The sequence below is a fragment of the Schistocerca americana genome, chromosome 9, assembly GCF_021461395.2.
Source record: "Schistocerca americana isolate TAMUIC-IGC-003095 chromosome 9, iqSchAmer2.1, whole genome shotgun sequence".
Lineage (NCBI taxonomy): Eukaryota > Metazoa > Arthropoda > Insecta > Orthoptera > Acrididae > Schistocerca > Schistocerca americana.
This window is the reverse complement of record NC_060127.1, coordinates 20,849,014-20,870,515: the sequence shown is the minus strand read 5'-3', so window position 1 is coordinate 20,870,515 and position 21,502 is coordinate 20,849,014. Positions and strand designations below refer to the sequence as shown.

At 44.0% G+C, this 21,502-nt stretch overlaps 1 protein-coding gene across 1 annotated transcript in view; it reads left to right on the top strand.

Moving 5' to 3' along the window:
• The window catches only part of LOC124550845 (ankyrin-1-like), a 63,327-nt gene that overhangs the window by 18,912 nt on the left and 22,913 nt on the right, over window positions 1-21,502 (top strand). The window contains exons 4-5 of the mRNA XM_047125572.1: window positions 28-592; window positions 13,647-13,793. Coding sequence (XP_046981528.1) covers window positions 28-592; window positions 13,647-13,793 — 712 coding nt within the window. The remainder of the gene's footprint in view (window positions 1-27; window positions 593-13,646; window positions 13,794-21,502) is intronic.

The following is a 21,502-nucleotide window of genomic DNA, read 5'->3' as shown; positions in this document are numbered from 1 at the left end:
TATTATACGAGTGGCACCGTGTTTCAGAATCGTTCACAGTGGATCGAGTTCCGGAAGGTATGGAGACCTCAACCGTGGACCTCGCCACCCTCCTGGACGCCGGGGACGGCGCCGTGGTGACTCTGGTGGCGGGCGAGACTCGTCTGGCGGCGCACAGGGCCGTCCTGGCCGCGAGGAGCCCCGTGTTGGCCGCCATGTTGCAGGAGGCCGGCGGCGGCCAGCTCGGCGTGCCGGGCGTGGAGGGCGCGGTGCTGCGCCAGCTGCTGGCCTACTTGTACACACTCCGGGCTCCGCAGCTGCCGGCGGTGGCCCCCCACCTGCTGGCTGCCGCTGACAGGTACGGCCTGTCTGCTCTGAAGGCAGAGTGCGAGCAGCAGGTGGCCGCACAGCTGTCTGTCGAGACTGCTGCGGCCACAGCTGTCCTCGCGATGAGGCACAACTCCGACAGCCTCAGGCGCGATGCTGTTGCCTTCGTAAAGGCCCACTTGCCCCGCGTGATGGTCACGCGGGGCTGGGCTGATGCTGTGGCCGACCACCCACAATCTGTTGCGGAGTTAACTCGCCTCGTTTCACAGCCACCGACGGAAACCAGGTAAGTGTGGAAGAAACTCATCTGTATAGCTCAGTTATACATGTGAGGCTACAATGTCTCTCAAAAAATGTGTGTGAAATCTTATGGGACTTAACTGCTAAGGTCATCAATCCCCAAACTTACACGCTACTTAACCTAAATTATCATAAGGACAAACACACACATCCGTGCCCGAGGGAAGACTGGAACCTCTGCTGGGACCAGATGCACAGTCCGTGACTGCAGCGCCTTAGACCGCACGGCTAATCCCACGCGGCATGTCTCTCGTGGAGTTTCGTTAGATATGGCTGTATAGTCAAGTACACCGTCATTGACATCCATTTTTTGTTGCCTCGTGATTCTTCCATCAACCTCTCATAACAGATTCATCGAATCTCCAAAGGAAATGTTTGAACTAGTAATGCTTGTACATGCTTTAGGTAAATCAGAATAAGTGTCATTGCATTGGAGGGCAGCATGGGGGGTAAAGATCGTAGAGAGAGACCAAGAGATGAATACACTAAGCAGATTCAGAAGGATGTAGGTTGCAGTAAGTACTGGGAGATGAAGAAGCTTGCACAGGATATAGTAGCATGGAGAGCTGCATCAAACCAGTCTCAGGACTGAAGACCACAACAACAACAGTCGCTGTCCAAGACTGATATATATTGTGGTGTGCATACTGTAAGACCTTCGGTACACACACCATCAGATTATTTGCCTTGTCGCTCTAACGAAGTAGGCGAGTGTCAGCAATATGTCTCGTGGTCTTATTGTGGCGTGTTTATCTTCTGCCGTTAGGTCAGACGATAGAAATGCCACTTGCACGCTTAGAGTAGCAGATTGACGGTGACCAACTTTAAACAGAACTTGATTAATTTTCACATACATTTATTAAAATAATAAAAAGCATAGACACTATGTAATTTGATTCTGGATGCTGTTTACAATTGACAATCTGAAATCCTTTGGTCTTGGTATGTTAATCTTATTCTCACACATCTCTGATACTTGACAAAGTGTCTATACATTTATCTTCATGGCTATGTACAGGAATATGATAATCTTATTAGGTGCGTTCAGGTATCATTGCGCAAGTGTGATCCGTGAGGAGAAAAGGTTATACGTTAGCAGCAATCTCATTGGCTGCGTTAGATGTTAATACGTGGATTGGCGGAAGCAGAATTTGGTCCGTCTCTAAGGCAGCGCCATCTTGTAGTGCGGAGATGGACGAGCGCTGCGCCTGCACTGTTGTACTTAGTGGGGAGCGCTCAAGTGGGAAAGTTGTGTACGCGCTAACTACGCGGAACTATGTACACAACACACACACACACACACACACACACACACACACACACACACACACACACAGAGAGAGATATATATATATATATATATATATCCTACGTGGAATGTTTCTCTCTATTATAACTATATATATATATATATATATACACCATGTGATCAAAAGTATCCGGACACCTGGCTGAAAATGACTTAAAAGTTCGTGGCGCCCTCCATCGGTAATGCTTGAATCCAATATGGTGTTGGCCCACCCTTAGCCTTGATGACAGCTTCCACTCTCGCAGGCATACGTTCAATCAGGTGCTGGAAAGTTTCTTGGGGAATGGCAGCGCATTCTTCACAGAGTGCAGCACAGAGAAGAGGTATCGATGTCAGTCGGTGAGGTCTGGCGCGAAGTCGGCATTCCAAAACTTCCCAAAGGTGTTCTATAGGATTCACTTCAGGGCTCTGTGCAGGCTAATCCATTACAGGGATGTTATTGTCATGTAACAACTCCATCACAGGCCGTGCATTATGAATAGATGCTCGATCGCGTTTAAAGATGCAGTCGCCATCCCCAAATTGCTCTTCAACGGTGGGAAGCAATAAGGTACTTAAACATCAATGTAGGCCTGTGCTGTGATAGTGCCATGCAAAACAATATGGGGTGGAAGCGCACTTCATGAAAAACACGACCACACCGTAACACCAACACCTCCGAATTTTACTGTTGGCATCAAACATGCTGGCAGATGACGTTCACCGGGGATTCGCCATACCCACACCCTGCTGTCGGATCGCCACATTGTGCACTGTTATTCGTCACTCCACTCAGCGATTTTCCAATGTTCAGTCGTCCAATGTTTACAATCCTTACACCAAGTGAGCTGACGTTCGGCATTTACTGGTGCGATGTGTGGCTTAAGAGCAGCCGCTTGACCATGACATCCAAGATTTCTCACCTCCTACCTAACTGTCATAGTGCTTGCGGTGGAGTCTGATGCAGTTGGGAATTCCTGTGCGATGGTCTAGACAGATATCTGCCTATTACACATTACGACCCTCTTCAACTGTCAGCGGTCTCTGTCAGTCAACAGACAAGATTGGCCTTTACGCTTTTGTGCTGTACGTCTCCCTTCACGTTTTCACTTCATATCATATCAGAAGCAGTGGACCTAGGGATGTTTAGGAGTGTGGAAATCTCATGTACAGATGCAAGACATAAGTGACACCCAGACATCTGACCATTTTCGAAGTCTGTGAGTTCTGCATAGCACTCCATTCTGCTCTCTCACGATACCTAATGAATACTGATGTTGCTGATATGGAGTACCAGCCAGTAGGTGGCAGCACGATGCACCTAATATGAAAAACGTATGTTTTTAGCATGTTGGGATACTTTTGATCATATAGTTTATGCCTGTGTAGTCAGATATATTATAACTTTCTTTACAAAACGTCATATTATCGAAAATTACTTTTAGATTCAGAAATGTTGTTCACATTTGCTTTTAATTAGCTGGCCGCTGTGGCCGAGCGGTTCTAGGCACTTCAGTTGCAGGTTTGAATCCTGCCTTGGGTCTGGATATGGGTGATGTTCTTAGGTTGGTTAGGTTTAAGTAGTTCTAAGTCTAGGGGGCTGATGACCTGAGATGTTAAGTCCCATAGTGCTTAGAGCCATTTGAAGCATTTGAAAGCTTTTAATTAGCAATTTCTAATGCCCTATGATGCTTTCACCAACCTCTCATAACAGGTTCATCGAATCTCTAAATTGAAATGTATTGAACTCGTAATTATTGTACATGCTTTAGTTAAATTGGAATAAGTGTCATTACAGTTACATTAACATGACTACCTATAACGCCCTGACGATAGCTGAACTGTTAGCTGAAATCTACATCTACAATAAGAAACAGTGATGCTATTATGCCTGATGCTGACCTTCTTTCTGTTCTGGATTACATCACGGTTGTGGGATAACCATTGCCTCAGAATTGAGTGCAATGGATGTCAATAGTTATGAAGCCTTTAAATCCTACCATCTTATGTTAAATACCGTATCACAGTACAAATACTTTCTACATGTCTATTGCCTAGCAGTTAACATATGTTTCTTTTATTTTTCAGATATATTTGGATATTTACACACCACTTAATGAGCTGTATGACTAATTAGAATTATTGTCTTTGAGATGATATTTCATAATGACTAACTCCAAACATAACACTTATCATCATACCTTTCTTTTCAAGACATCATATTATCGAAAATTACTTTTAGATTCAGAAATATTGTTCAGCAATGCTTTTCAGAACTGAAATAGGATCCACTCCGGAAATCCTTACCATCACCTTAGTCATGGCCTCAGGGTTCACACACGTATGTGTGGAAGTAGTCTGCATGCTTGTCACAATATCATTCTCCCATATATCTTCACATTTCTATCCCCTGACTGGCCACTATGAGCTTAAAGTTGTCTCAATGGTAAACTACAACTGTTAAATCTCGGAACTGCCACACTTTTGGTGAGACAGTCATCACTTAGCACCTGGGCATCTCAAACAGTTGCTACTGTTCAACACTGCTGTTACATTTACATGGTTCGAACAGCTTTTCAAATCTCCATCATTAGCTACACTCATAATTTCCATGTATAGTTCACTATCATTGAAACTCCACCCATAGTTCACAGTTGTTAACGCATGACAAAAAACGTCTGTCAAGTGACTTAAGTAGCATGGCTCCTTTCTCAAAACATTCGAGCTGTATTGCACAGACAAAAGTAATGGAATTCCTACATTTCATAATATTTAACTCCAAACATAACAGTAACTTCATATTAACACACAAACACACACACACACACACACACACACACACACACACACACACACACACACACAAGCAAACAAAAATTGTGTCTGATTACCTTTCAGCTTCCAGACATTTGCCTGTAACTTCTCCTCACTGGCAGAAGACGCAATTGACTTTATCTACTTTCTATGTGAAATCATGGTTTTTTGAGTCTCTACAGAAATATACTGAGTGCATTGCCTTATGTAACCCCTATCTCAGTATTTCCAATCATACTGATTCTCCCAATTTAAAACCTGGGAAAGACCATATGTACCCAAGTAATTATCATAGTGTTGTCATCACTAGCTATATTTGTGTTGGAGTGGATGGTCAACTGCTGCCTTGTCTGTATTTTAGAATCCAAGCAATGGCTTAGTCACTTTCACTGTGGCTTCAGGAGGCATTGCTCCACCTTTGATAACCTGTCCCTCACGGAGGCAGCTATACAACATGCTTCCCTGCGCCAGCAGCTCCTTTTAGGTATATCTTCTGATCAAAGGTTGAAAATACCGCTTCAGTTGTAAATTTATTTTATTATCACACAACTGGTTTCGGGCCCTCATAAGCTCATCCTCAGGTATCGCAATTCTTCTGTGGCCCCTGAGAGCCCAACACACGTCCACTGCGGTGCTCGGGGGCCACAGCACAGTTGTGACACCTGAGGATGGGCTTATGAGGGCCCTAAACCGGTCATGTGATAATAAAATAAATTTACAACTGAAGCGGTATTTTCAGCCTCTGATATAATGCTCAGTTGCGGACGTTCATCCAACAGGACTGTTTGTATATCTTTTGACATCGAGAAGGCCTACGATGCTACTTGGAGGCATCTTATCCTCAAGCAGCTACACGAATTAGGTTTTCGTGGATGTCTTCCCATTTTTATTCGGCCATTTCTCTCGCCACAGTATTTTAGATACCGAGTCGTTGACGTCCTGTCTGATCGGTTTGAGCAGAAGAACGGTGTTCCTTAAGGTAGTGTTTTAAGTCTGTCTGTCTTTCCCATAGCTATTAACAGCTTTATATTACTAGTGCAAAGTCTTGTCCAGTATTCTTTGTTTGTGGATTACTTCTCTGTGTTTTGTTCTTCTTCAAGCCTTGCAACGACAGCACACCAGTTCCAACGAACTCTTCGACATTTGGCTGAATCGGCACAGAAGAGTGGTTTTAAGTTTCAACCGAGAAGTCCGTGTGTGTTGTTTTTAACTGTTCTTGTTCCATTTTAAACTTTCCTTAGTTGAGGATGAGGGATACTGTTCTCGATTTTAAACAAACCGCAAGGTTTCTGGGCCTCATATTTGGCTGTAAATTTACACGGTTGCCGAAACTTAAGAATCTGAAGAAATAGTCCCTTACGGCTCTCTGTATATTAAGATGTCTAAGCCACAGTAACATGAGGAAAAGATAGGACTTGTCTGCTCTGGTGTTACAGAGCATTTGTGTCATCACACTTAGATTATGGATGCACGGTCTACGAGTCTCAGAGACCCTCTTCTTTAGAGATGTTGGACGTGGTGCATCGTGAAGAGATTCTGTTGGTCACTGGGGCTTTCACAGCAAACCCAATACCAAGCCTCTGTGCACAAGCTGCTGAACCACCGCTTCACGTCAGGCGACGACTGCGTATGGTGCACCAGGCATATAAAACACTATAATGTTACTTTAAATCCGTCTTGATTGCAAATTTTTTATTATTCATATGACCGGTTTCGGTTCATTCAGAACCATCTTCAGATCTGATATTTAAGTTACAGGAGTAACCCGTCCAATTCAGCAACTTTCACATGCTACGTCACACGTCACACGTAACTTAAATATCAGATCTGAAGATGGTTCTGAATGAACCGAAACCGGTCATATGAATAATAAAAAATTTGCAATCAAGACGGATTTAAAGTAACATTATAAAATCACTGATTGCTGTTATCCAATAAGACATTATGTCTGTTTTTGCAAAATATAAAACACTTTCCACACCATACACACCTGCATACATTTTTTGCTCAGCATCTAATGGAAAGGCTTTTACATTACCAGCAACCTATGTGATTCATGCACAGGATTGCCTTTTAGAGATGGGCGTAGCCAGTCTTATGTTTTCGGTTACGGTTGGAGCAGATTCCCACCTTGACTCCTCCAGAAGCTCAGACTTATTTTAAACTTGACCAATGTTAAGAAAGAAAGTACACCCAATCTTACATTTCAATCTCTGTTTTTTAACATTTTAGATATACATCACCATTTTACAGTAGCGTACACTCATCGCTCAAAACAAGAGAATTCCCTCGGCTGCTCTGTAGTGTTCCCTGACTATGTAATCAGAATTCGCCTTCGTTATTAGTATACCGTTTTCTCAGTGGAGCCCCAGATAACCCTGAAGGCTCTGGAGCAGATGCGACATATTCAGGGCGAAACATTTCTCATCTGCTGAGATGTTGGTCCAGCTGATACTTGCTGCAATGGCAGAGAAAGCTGGTGTCATTCTGCTGGGTGCAAGAGCGTGTAGAGACACGGGGAAATGAACAGGCCGATCAGGCTGCCGAGGAGGCCTGCAGAGGACGGGATGTGGCACAGTGTCCTATTCCCCTGCAGGCTGTTATTTCTGCACTACACGGGGAGTGCATAAAGTTGTGGGGTGAGGAATGGCTGGTGGTGATAGCCAGTAAGCTGCAACTGGTGAAGTCAACTACCCGACTGCGGCGTTCCTGCTGCAAGTTGCTCGGGTTGGATAAAGTGACCCCTCATACGTCTTCGAATAGGGGCACTGCCCTCTTACACGTGGCATTTTACTATGGTGAGAGGAACCCCTGTTTTGCGTTGCTTTTGGTGTGCAAATCTCTGTACACCATATTTTAACAGAGAGCATTTTACACCGTGATGCAAGGGCGGAAGCAATTGTCGATGGGGATCTGCCCTCTATTTTAGCTGATGATACGACAAGTGTGACTAAGGTTTTAAAGTTTAGTGATGTGTCGGGTCCTTGTGTGTTGTGGAGTGGCTGGCTCCTCCTTTTTTATTGTGGTGGTCAGCCAGCCAGGTCCTTCTACCATATTATTTTAACTCCTACCAATTTCTTCTCGATTTGTTAATGTTTAAATATTAGCGTAATACTTTGTTTCGTGCTTCTGTTTGAGTACACACATAGTTCTGTATATTTTGTTCCTTTTAGTTTTTGTGGTGTTTTATACTCTTTCTAGTGTCCTGTTTCGACACTTGTCTCAAACTATTTTTGCACTGGCACTTCAGTCCATACTGCCATGCGCCCATCCAAACATATCCGTCCTTCCATTATCCTCCATTCCTCAGGAAATTTTCTGATGGTAAACTGAAGAATGTGGTGACACTAGATATAATAATGAAACCAATTTTAGTGGAGTGGTAACCTCTGATCAATCGTCAAGGGTAAATACATATAAATAAAGCACACCGTCATCAGGCCACAAGTGGGCCATCGGCACTATCCGACTGCTGTGTCATCCTCAGCTGAGGATGCGGATAGGAGGGGCGTGTGGTCAGCACACCACTCTCCCGGTTGTTACGATGGTTTTCTTTGACCGGAGCCGCTACCATTCGGTCGAGGAGCTCCTCAATTGGCATCACGAGGCTGAGTGCACCCCGTAAATACATATACGCACATCAAAAAAATTTTTGCATCACCCCAGTTCCCAGAACTCCTGAAGATAGACGTTGATTGTGGGTATTGTATCACAGACACAGTCTCTTTGACTGTTCAGAGATGTCAATAAACCCACCCAAAGATGTAAACAAGTGTGCATGAGCAGCACCTATTAGACATAGGGGATCTGACAGCTGATCAGTTCCAGTCACTCCACCAGGAAGGAGGTACATGGCTCGTGTTGTCTGTAGTTCAACCATGCCTAGACGGTCAATACCACAGTTCAATTGAATTCGCATTGTTACTTTGTCCCAGGAAGGGCTCTCAACAAGGACAGTGTCGAAGCATCTCGAAGTGAACCAAAGCGATGTTGTTCGGTCATGGAGGAGATACCGAGAGACAGCAACTGTCGATGACATGCCTCGCTCAAGCCACCCAAGGGCTACTACTGCAGTGGATGACCGCTACCTATGAATTATGGCTCGGAGGAACCCTGACAGCAATGCCACCAGGTTGAATAGTGCTTTTCGTGCAGCCACAGGACGTCGTGTTGTGACTTAAATTGTGCGCAATAGGCTGCATTATGTACAACTTCACTCCTGACGTCCATGGCGAGGTCCACTTTCCAACCGTGACACCATGTAGCGCGGTACAGATGGGCCCAACAACATGACGAGTGGACTCCTCAAGATTAGTATCACGTTCTCTACTCTGATGAGTGTCGGATATGCCTTCCACCAGGCAATCATCAGAGACGAATTCAACCCAGTCAGGCTGAACGCCTTAGACACACTGTCCAGAGAGTGCAGCAAGGTGAAGGTTCCCTGCTGTTTTGGGGTGGCATTATGTGGGGCCGACGTATGCCTCTGGTGGTCATGCAAGATGCCATAACAGCTGTATAATACGTGAATGCACTCTGCAGCACTCTGTGAAGAATGGGCTGCCATTCCCCAAGAAATCTTCTAGCACCTGATTGAACATATGCCTGAGAGAGTGGAAGCTGTCATCAAGGGTAAGGTTGGGCCAATACCATACTGAATTCCAGCATTACCGATGGAGGGTGCCACGAACTTATAAGTCATTTTCAGCCAGTTGTCCGGATACTATTGATAACGTGGTATATATATAAATATAATAGAGGGATATATATATATCGTCTTGGACAGTGACTGTTGTTGTTGTGGTCTTCAGTCCTGAGACTGGTTTCATGCAGCTCTCCATGATACTCTATCCTGTGCAAGCTTCTTCATCTCCCAGTACTTACTGCAACCTACATCCTTCTGAATCTGCTTAGTGTATTCATCTCTTGGTCTCCCTCTACGATTTTTACCCTCCACGCTGCCTGCCCTCCAATGCTAAATTTGTGATCCCTTGATGCCTCAGAACATGTCCTACCAACCGGTAGGACATGTTATGTGCCACAAACTGCTCTTCTCCCCAATTCTATTCAATACCTCCTCATTAGTTATGTGATCTACCCACCTAATCTTCAGCATTCTTCTGTAGCACCACATTTCGAAAGCTTCTATTCTCTTCTTGTCCAAACTATTTATCGTCCATGTTTCACTTCCATACATGGCTACACTCCATACAAATACTTTCAGAAACGACTTCCTGACACTTAAATCTATACTCGATGTTAACAAATTTCTCTTCTTCAGAAACACTTTCCTTACCATTACCAGTTTACATTTTATATCCTCTCTACTTCGACCATCATCAGTTATTTTGCTCCCTAAATAGCAAAACTCCTTTACTACTTTAAGTGTGTCATTTCCTAATCTAATTCCCTCAGCATCACCCAATTTAATTCGACTACATTCCATTATCCTCGATTTGCTTTTGTTGATGTTCATCTTATATCCTCCGTTCAAGACACTGTGCATTCTGTTCAACTGCTCTTCCAAGTCGTTTTCTGTCTCTGACAGAATTACAATGTCATCGGTGAACCTCAAAGTTTTTATTTCTTATCCATGGATTTTAATACCTGTTCTGAATTTTTCTTTTGTTTCCTTCACTGCTTGCTCAATATACAGATTGAATAACATCGGGGATAGGCTACAACCCTGTCGCACTCCCTTCCGAACCACTGCTTTCCTTTCATGTCCCTCGACTCAAATTGTAAATAGCCTTTCGCTCCCTGTATTTTACCCCTGCCACCTTTAGAATTTGAAAGAGAGTATTCCAGTCAACATTGTCAAAAGCTTTCTCTAAGTCTACAAATGCTAGAAACGTAGGTTTGCCTTTCCATAATCTTTCTTCTAAGATGTCGTAGGGTCAGTATTGCCTCACGTGTTCCAACATTTCTACAGAATCCAAACTGATCTTGCCCGAGGTCGGCTTCTATCAGTTTTTCAATTCATCTCTAAAGAATTCGCGTTAGTATTTTGCAGCTGTGACTTATTAAACTGATAGTTCAGTAATTTTCACATCTGTCAACACCTGCTTTCTTTGGGATTGAAATTATTATATTCTTCTTGTAGTCTGAGGGTATTTCGCCTGACTCATACATCTTGCTCACCAGATGGTAGAGTTTTGTCAGGACTGGCTCTCCCAAGGCTGTCAGTAGTTCTAATGGAATTTTGTCTACTCCGGGGCCCTTGTTTCGACTCAGGTCTTTCAGTGCTCTGTCAAACTCTTCACGCAGTATCATATCTCTCACTTCTTCTTCATCTACATCCTCTTCCATTTCCATAATATTGTCCTCAAGTACATCGCCCTTGTATGGACTCTCCTTCCACCTTTCTGCTTTCCCTTCTTTGCTTAGAACTGGGTTTCCATCTGAGCTCTTGATATTCATGCAAGTGCTTCTCCTTTCTCCAAAGGTCTCTTTAATTTTCCTGTAGGCAGTATCTATCTTACCCCTAGTGAGATAAGCCTCTACATCCTTACATTTGTCCTCTAACCGTGCCTGCTTAGCCATTTTGCAATTCCTGTCGATCTCATTTTTGAGACGTTTGTATTCCTTTTTGCCTGCTTCATTTACTGCATTTTTATACTTTCTCCTTTCATCAATTAAATTCAATATTTCCTCTGTTTCCCAAGGGTTTCTGCAAGTCCTCGTCTTTCTACCTATTTGACCCTCTGCTGCCTTCACTATTTCATCCCTCAAAGCTACCCATTCTTCTTCTATCGTATTTCTTTCCCTCATTCCCTCCCTGAAACTCTGTACAACCTCTGGTTTAGTCAGTTTATCCAGGTCCCATCTCCTTGAATTCCCACCTTTTTGCAGTTTTTTCAGTTTTAATCTACAGTTCATAACCAATCAATTGTGGTCAGAGTCCACATCTGCCCCTGGAAATGTCTTACAATTTAAAACCTGGTTCCTAAATCTCTGGCTTACCATTATATAATCTATCTGATATCTTCTAGAATCTCCAGGATTCTTCCATGTATACAACCTTCTTTTAAAATTCTTGAACCAAGTGTTAACTATGATTAATCTATGCTCTGTGCAAAATTCTACCAGGCGGCTTCCTCTTTCATTTCTTACCCCCAATCCATATTCACCTACGGTGTTTCCTTCTCTCCCTTTTCCTACTCTCGAATTCCAGTCACCCATGACTATTAAATTTTCATCTCCCTTCACTACCTGAATAATTTCTTTTATCTCATCATACATTTCATCAATGTCTTCATCATCTGCAGAGCTAGTTGGCATATAAACTTGTACTACTGTAGTAGGCATGAGCTTCGTGTCTATCTTGACCACAATAATGCGTTCACTACGTTATTTGTAGTAGCTTACCCGCACCTATTTTTTTTATTCATTATTCAGCATACTCCTGCAATACCCCTATTTGATTTTGTATTTATAACCCTGTAATCACCTGACCAAAAGTCTTGTTCCTCCTGCCGTCGAACTTCACTAATTCCCACTATATCTAACTTCAACCTATCCATTTCCCTTTTTAAAATTTTCTAACCTACCTGCCCGATTAAGGGATCTGACATTCCATGCTCTGAGCCGTAGACAGGCAGTTTTCTTTCTCCTGATAACGACGTCCTCTTGAGTAGCCCCCACCTGGAGATCCGAATGGGGGACTATTTTACCTCTGGAATATTTTAGCCAAGAGGACGCCATCATCATTTAACCATACAGTAAAGCTGCATGCCCTCGGGAAAAATTACGGCCGTAGTTTCCCCTTGCTTTCAGTAGTTCGCAGTACCAGCACAGCAAGGCCGTTTTGGTTAGTGTTACAAGGCAAGATCAGGTATCATCCAGACTGTTGCCCCTGCAACTACTGAAAAGGCTGCTGCCCCTCTTCAGGAACCACACATTTATCTGGCCTCTCAGCAGATACCCCTCCGTTGTGGTTGTACCTATGGTACGGCCATCTGTATCGCTGAGGCATGCAAGCCTCCCCACCAATGGTAAGGTCCGTGGTTCATGGGGGGGGGACAGCGACTAGTTGACTAGTGAGGGGAAAGACAGAAATGACGTCTTGGCTGTCGCCAGTGCTCTGGCAATGGAACAGTGGGTCGCCTTCATGTATCTCATGCTGTGCACAGACACTTTGTTTTGTGTCGCTACATCCGCCTTCCCCAGTGCTGACTACCATGCATCCGCTGGGCTGTTCGTCACGTGTCCATAGGTCAAGGCTAATCCTGGGTCGTGTGTCGATTGACAGTGTTGTCATCCTGGTCCCAGTGCAGAACTGGTGCCAATTGTCTTGTGCTCTCACTGCACGCGATCGTCGCTGGGCATTTTCTGGGCCAACAGTAGTGTCAGGAAGAGACATTGCACATGCTGTCGACTTTCCACAACAACACATTACTGGTTTAATTCATATATTTGTCTCCCAGTTCCTCATATTTTGCATTTATTTAGATGTCATTCTTAGATGCACCAGGCACGATGTAACACAAAGAGATTTCTAGCACTCATGTTTCCTATATGTGCCTCCTACAAACCTGTTCATAACACATCGGCTACAAACAACATCTGATGGTCATAGTGCCACATTACATACATTAAAGGGTTGTTACTATTCTCCTTCTTGCGTGATTTATGTATTGAAACTGTGATGTCCAAAGAATGTCTTTTCACTCCAATATAAGCATTGACCCTTGTATGGACCTTTTGTTTGTGCTTCTATTTGTACAAATTCTTGTGTGATATGTTAAGCTATTGGTCTGGGGAATTTAATAGATGCTGTGTGTAAACAGATTAGATATCAGCAGACCTGCTATTTTCATTGGCAGTGTCCGTTCTGTTAGTTGTGTGTGAACAATCCCTCAGGAGGGTTGCCCGTTGTAAGCTGCCCACTGTCCTCCATGTGACTACATTTTCTCAAGCAGTATCTCTCTCTCTGCAGCTCACCGGACAGCGACAGCAACAGCACACCCACCACTCAGCCCCACAGTGAGCAAAGCGATGAGGACCGGACACCTAGCACAGCTGCCACGCCTGCGACTCCCTGCTGCGCGTCACCACCTAATGTCACCGCTCTCTGCCTCCTGTGGTGAGTTCCTTCACTGCGTGTATACAGGGTGTATGTAAAGTGCGGGAACACTTTCAATTATTTATTGCACAAGAACCAAACATTGTGCAGGTATCATACATATGTCATTTTGAAAACAAACCTTGAAGGTTTTTTTCATGTATGGCGCCTCAGCGTAGTTTTGTTATTTGGGGATAGTCAGCACTAGTTGCAAACATGGCGAGTTCAGGTGCAGAGTGAGCTTCCCGTGTGTTGGAGTTCGACAAAAACGAGAGTGCTACGGCTGTTCAACGGATGTTTAGAACCAAGTATGGTAAGAAGCAACCAACAAGGAAGGCCATTTACCACTGGCACAACAAAGTCATTACGACAGGTTGCTTGTGTCCGGCAAAGAGAAGTGGATGTCCCAGTATGAGTGAAGTGAATGTGGAGCGCGTACGAGAGACATTCATAAGGAGTCCAAAGAAATCCGTGCGTCGTGCATCCTGTGAACTCGAAATGCCCCCAATGACAGTGTGGGGAGTCCTGCGACAGAAGCTGTCTATGAAACAATTCAAATTGGCGCTAACGCAGAAGCTCAATGACGATGACAAAGACAAGCGTTTTGAGTCTTGTTCACAGTTGCAACAATTGAATGAGTATGGGAATGCCATCCTTGAATGCTTAATTTTTAGCGATGAAGCCACTTTTCACACTAATGGGAAAGTGGACAGGTATAATTGTCGAATCTGGGGTACAAAGCATCCACACAAATGCATTGAATTTGAGTGTGACTCCCCAAAGGTAAATGTTTTTTGTGCCTTGTCACTTCGAAAACTGTACGGGCCATTCTTCTTCGCCAAGAGCAGTGTCACTGGATATTCCTACTTGGACATGTATCAGCAGTTGCTGATGCCTCAAATGCAATCGGAGTCTCCATTCATCTTTCAGCAGGATGAGGCTCCACCCCATTTTCATCGTGAAGTTCGTGGGTACATGAACACTGTGCTGCCACATCAATGGATCGGCCGTGCTAAAGAAGGGGACAGTTAAAACTGTGTGCCGGACCGAGACTCGAACGCGGGACCTTTGCCTTTCATGGGCAAGTGCTCTACCAACTGACCTACCCAAGCACGACTCACGCCCCAACCTCACAGCTTTACTTCTGCCAGTACCTCATCTCCTACCTTCCAAACTTTACAGAAGCTCTCCTGCGAACCTTGCAGAACTAGCACTCCTGCAAGAAAGGATATTGCGGAGACATGGCTTAGTCACAACCTGGGGGATGTTTCCAGAATGAGATTTTCACTCTGCAGCGGAGTGTGCGCTGATATGAAACTTCCTGGCAGATTAAAACTGTGTGCCAGACTGAGACTCGAACTCGGGACCTTTGCCTTTCGTGGGCAAGTGCTCTACCAGGAGAGCTTCTGTAAAGTTTGGAAGGTAGGAGGCAAGGTACTGGCAGAAGTAAAGCTGTGAGGACGGGGCGTGAGTCATGCTTGGGTAACTCAGTTGGTAGAGCACTTGCCCGCGAAAGGCAAAGGTCCCGATTTCGAATCTCGGTCCGGCACACAGTTTTAATCTGCTAGGAAGTTTCATATCAGCGCACACTTCGCTGCAGAGTGAAAATCTCATTCTGGAAGGGGACAGTTGATTCATCAAATGTCCTACCCGATCACCAGATCTCACTCTGTGTGGCTTTTTTCTGTGGGGATACATTAAAGATCTGGTGTATGTACCGCATCTACCACGTGATGTGGCAGAGCTCCAGAAGAGAATACGGGAAGCAACTGCCACATCAACAATGCCATGCTGGGATGGGTATGGCAAGATTTCAATTACCATATTGACTTCTGCCAGTCACTCATGGTCCGCATATCGAATGTTTGTAAAAAAACTTTCAGAGTATATCTTCAAAATGCAATATGTATGACATCTGTAAAATGCTTAGTTCTTGTGCAATAAATAATTGAAAGTTTTCCCAGACATTATGTACACTCTGTATGTTAACCTCATGCACAATACAACATATGGTTATGTTAACTGAGTGTAATGGCCAAATGTCACTTTATTGTATTTTTTATATAGGTGAGCTACAGATATCATGAATATGTAGTTATTTCTTTTATAAACTGTAATGTTCAAAGAGGCAAGGATCAAAGTGATCCTCTGCATTCATGGGTTTGCAGTGTGACATATAGTTAGTTCAGAACACAAATGAGTCACTCAATATATGAGGGCCGTTCAGAAAGTAACCTCCGGTTGATTTAAAAAAATACACCAAGTTAAATAAAAATATTTTAATATATACATCTTACAACTACATCTTTGCACTATTTTTCTACATAGTCTCCATAGCGATTGAGGCACTTATCGTATCTCTTCACAACCTTTGAAATTCCTTCTGCATAAAAATCACCCGCTTGTGCCTGGAGCCAGCCTGTGACCGCATCTTTGAGCTCTTCGTCGTCATCAAACCGCTGTGACCCGAGCCATTTCTTCAAATGCATGAAGAGGTGATAATCACTTGGCGCCAGGTCTGGGCTGTAAGGTGGATGGTTGATAACGTCCTACTTGAAGGACTCAAGAAGGGCCGTTGTTCTGCGAGCAGAGTGAGGACAGGCGTTATCGTGCAAAAAAATGATACCGGAAGTCAGCATACCACGGCGTTTGTTCTGTATAGCCTGTCGTAACTTTTTTATTGTTTCACAGTACACGTCTTGATTAATGGTCGTACCACGTTCCATGAATTCAACCAACAACACCCCTTTGGCATCCCAAAACACCGTTGCCATCAGTTTTCTGGCAGAAAAATCTTGCGAGGCTTTTCTTGGTTTGGTAGGCGAATTTGAATGTGCCCACATCTTTGATTGTTCTTTTGTCTCAGGGTTCACATACTTAATCCAGGTTTCGTCACCGGTCACGATTCTGTTTAACAATGGTTCTCCTTCGTCCTCACAACGTGACAGAAAGTCTAATGCAGAGGCCATTCTTTGAGTTTTGTGGTGGTCGGTAAGAATTTTGGGCACCCATCGTGCACAGAACTTACGGTAACCCAATCTTGCTGTCACTATCTCGTACAAGAGAGTCTTAGAAATCTGTGGAAAACCAGTAGACAACTCCGACATTGAGAAACGTCGATTTTCACGAACTTTTGCATCAACTGTCTGAACGAGTTCGTCAGTCACCAATGATGGTCTACCACTCCTCTCTTCATCATGAACGTTTTCTCGTCCACTTTTAAATAAACGTACCCATTCACGGACAACTCCTTCACTCATAACTCTTGGTCCGTACACGGCACAAAGCTCACGATGAATAGCTGCTGCAGAATATCCTTTGGCTGTAAAAAACCTTATGACAGCACGCACTTCACATTTGGCGGGGTTTTCTATTGCAGCACACATTTCAAACTGCCACAAAAACCAAACTAGCGCAGGTACGACATTCACTCAACCATGGCTTGATGCCGACTGACCTGTTGAGTGCGTGAACGCACAGATGGCGTCGCTACTCCCCCCCACAACCCGCACTGTGACCAATCGGAGGTTACTTTCTGAACCACCCTCGTAGTTAATTGGGAAAAATGCAACAGAATTAGATTCATCCCTGAAGATAGTTAACGTATTTGTGTGTTGAATGTGATTTCTGACTCAATGATGGTTTCCTTCTGTCCAAATTAATTCCGGAAGGACTGGATTTGGAAAGGAATTTTGATGCGTTGCAGCTACATAAAACTTTGATGTTATGTTAACACAAAACTTTAATATGTCTCTGGAAGTATTCAGAAAGAAATTTTGAAGGTATAATGAGGAGGGAAATACATATAAAATTATATGCAATAGTGCAATAAGGATATGTCATGTTGGGAAGTGTATGTGTTTAAATGTACGAATTTTGTATATTCTTTTTTAAATCACTTTCTCAGGTACTTCTATACGCTGTGACCACTGAAAATTTGTGCCATATAGGAACTCACTTGCAGATTTCTTGCTTATCACAAGCAGTCGCCTTGACGACTAGGCCCCCTCAGCATACATTCACACCTGGCTGAAGCTTCACTTATCCCTTACAATGCCACATTTGTATTCAAAACACTAGACCGAGATGTCCCACAAGGTGTTTGGGAATAGCACCTCTGGAGGAACAGTATCAGTGGAGATACGTGGCTTACCTTACTACTAGAGATGCATGCGAGACTTTCCGGCAGCAGCACTTGGAAATCATTCATGAAAAGTCAGCCTCAGAAAATGTAAGAGTGAGACCTGTAGACACCCTAGCAATTAAGGTGGCTGTTTACGATAATCTCGATATCCAGGCAGTCTAGTTGCTGGCGTGGCTGAGTGTAGATGTCAGCAGCGGCACACGTCTCACCAGTTGTAAAGAAGCACCTGTAGCTCACAGAGTTTCGTAGCTGTGCCAGGTATTTTTTATTCATCATGGAGCAGTTTCCGTGCAAATCCATTGTACAGTCCACCTTTCTTTTTATAAATCAGTGACCAATGGTAGCAGATGTCAATACTTGACTTTGATTTTATGAAAAAATACTGTTATGCAACAGTGAATTGGTACAGCCGAAAGATGACTTAGTTGCCATTGCAGTTAATGTTAAAGTAAAAGACAATCCAATCGGTACCTGAATAATACTTATATGGGCCCAGAACTAGCAATAGTAAGAGGATTTTACATGCTTTTAGAATTAATCAGAGGAGAATACAACATGCTGTTGTATAACATGAGAGGCTCTGTAACTACACTCCTGGAAATTGAAATAAGAACACCGTGAATTCATTGTCCCAGGAAGGGGAAACTTTATTGACACATTCCTGGGGTCAGATACATCACATGATCACACTGACAGAACCACAGGCACATAGACACAGGCAACAGAGCATGCACAATGTCGGCACTAGTACAGTGTATATCCACCTTTCGCAGCAATGCAGGCTGCTATTCTCCCATGGAGACGATCGTAGAGATGCTGGATGTAGTCCTGTGGAACGGCTTGCCATGCCATTTCCACCTGGCGCCTCAGTTGGACCAGCGTTCGTGCTGGACGTGCAGACCGCGTGAGACGACGCTTCATCCAGTCCCAAACATGCTCAATGGGGGACAGATCCGGAGATCTTGCTGGCCAGGGTAGTTGACTTACACCTTCTAGAGCATGTTGGGTGGCACGGGATACATGCGGACGTGCATTGTCCTGTTGGAACAGCAAGTTCCCTTGCCGGTCTAGGAATGGTAGAACGATGGGTTCGATGACGGTTTGGATGTACCGTGCACTATTCAGTGTCCCCTCGACGATCACCAGTGGTGTACGGCCAGTGTAGGAGATCGCTCCCCACACCATGATGCCGGATGTTGGCCCTGTGTGCCTCGGTCGTATGCAGTCCTGATTGTGGCGCTCACCTGCATGGCGCCAAACACGCATACGACCATCATTGGCACCAAGGCAGAAGCGACTCTCATCGCTGAAGACGACACGTCTCCATTCGTCCCTCCATTCACGCCTGTCGCGACACCACTGGAGGCGGGCTGCACGATGTTTGGGCGTGAGCGGAAGACGGCCTAACGGTGCGCGGGACCGTAGCCCAGCTTCATGGAGACGGTTGCGAATGGTCCTCGCCGATACCCCAGGAGCAACAGTGTCCCTAATTTGCTGGGAAGTGGCAGTGCGGTCCCCTACGGCACTGCGTAGGATCCTACGGTCTTGGCGTGCATCCGTGCGTCGCTGCGGTCCGGTCCCAGGTCGACGGGCACGTGCACCTTCCGCCGACCACTGGCGACAACATCGATGTACTGTGGAGACCTCACGCCCCACGTGTTGAGCGATTCGGCGGTACGTCCACCCGGCCTCCCGCATGCCCACTATACGCCCTCGCTCAAAGTCCGTCAACTGCACATTCGGTTCACGTCCACGCTGTCGCGGCATGCTACCAGTGTTAAAGACTGCGATGGAGCTCCGTATGCCACGGCAAACTGGCTGACACTGACGGCGGCGGTGCACAAATGCTGCGCAGCTAGCGCCATTCGACGGGCAACACCGCGGGTCCTGGTGTGTCCGCTGTGCCGTGCGTGTGATCATTGCTTGTACAGCCCTCTCACAGTGTCCGGAGCAAGTATGGTGGGTCTGACACACCGGTGTCAATGTGTTCTTTTTTCCATTTCCAGGAGTGTATTCAAGGAGAGTATGGGAGAAAAACAAGTATTTTATCATAGATAATAGAATAAGATATGTTTTACTGGACTTAAGAAAACATATTCCCTCCTGTATTGTACACTGATTCAGGAATGTCAGGCTTTATTACCTAGGATGGTCAGCCTCTGCTCTGTATGGCCCTCAGATCAAATACATATTTAAATGCCTCATGCAGCATAGGTATATAATAGATGTTCACCAACCATGTCTGATAATTATGGATGAAACAGGACCCTTACGCTGATATTATTAGTAATAACTAGGCACATTGACTGCACTTGAGGGCTTTTCCATGAGACTACTTTCTTTCGACTCATTCACCTCAATTCTAAGAAAAAAAGTAAATGAGCAGAAAAATGACCAATTTTAAGTATAATATATATTATAGTTTTCATTTTATTTTCTTTATTTATTTTACTTATGTTTTTTTTTTTATATTTTTGAATAATTTTCAGATCATGGCTTCACATTGCCTGAAATATCATATAGAATAAAGCATAAAAATCTTTAGCAATCAATATATTTTTCTCTTCATGTAAAGTAAGAAAGATTAGGTAAAAATTTTAATGGAATTTAGCACCACTTGGATTCACACTAAAAATTACAATTCATGGAATTTACCATTGTTATTTTTAAGTTTATTTATTTTCTTGTACTGCACTTAATATTAACATCTTCATAAAGTCTAAGATCCCAACCAATAATTAATTTATAATAACTGTTTGGCAAAATGATTTTTAAATTGTTATTGAGCTCGACACAAATTTTATCACCAAATCTAGTGTTTGAATATGTATACTGAGCAATGTTATATAAACTGCCTGTTGGCTTCTGTGTAGGGTTCTTCAACCAAAGTTTGTCTGATAATTTTTCTGACATTTCATGAGTGTATGGCATTGTCAAAGCTTCACCCTCCATTGCTGTGGTTCTCCTCTTGCTACTTGCAATGTTCATTCTCTGCAACATGGGAGTTCAGGATTCGCTTACCTTGGGGCTTTCTTCTTTTTTTGTTGAAGCTGTTCTCATGTTTGTGTATTTCTATAACTTCTCTGAACGAGCAGGTGTGATAGCTCTTCTCTACAGCCAGAATTTTACTATGCCAATTTTATGGCGAATTTTACTATGTGTTTGGCCTCACACAACGTGTACTTTGCCATGGCTGATTTCTCCACCTGCTCCAACCTGCAAAGTTCTTTATATTCTGTGATCCTGGTGTTGATTGATCGTCCAGTCATTCCAACATAAACTTCTCCACATGTGTATGGTATGTGGTATATTTCCGACATTGCAAGTGGGTCCCTTTTCTTGTTTTTCCAATCTAAGACACTCTTCAATCTTCTTTGTCGGTTTTTGAATATGCTTCACGCCGTGTTTGTGCAATATATGGCTGATTCTGTCTGTCGCCCTCTTTCCAGGTGTTTCATTTCATGTCTGAGGTGCTGCGGCTCACATATTTGACTTGCTCATGTTACGAGTGTATTAATCGTACCTTTTTTCTGGCTTGGGCGGTGACTTCATAGTTTGTGTGTGTATTGGTTCATGTGTGCCAGTT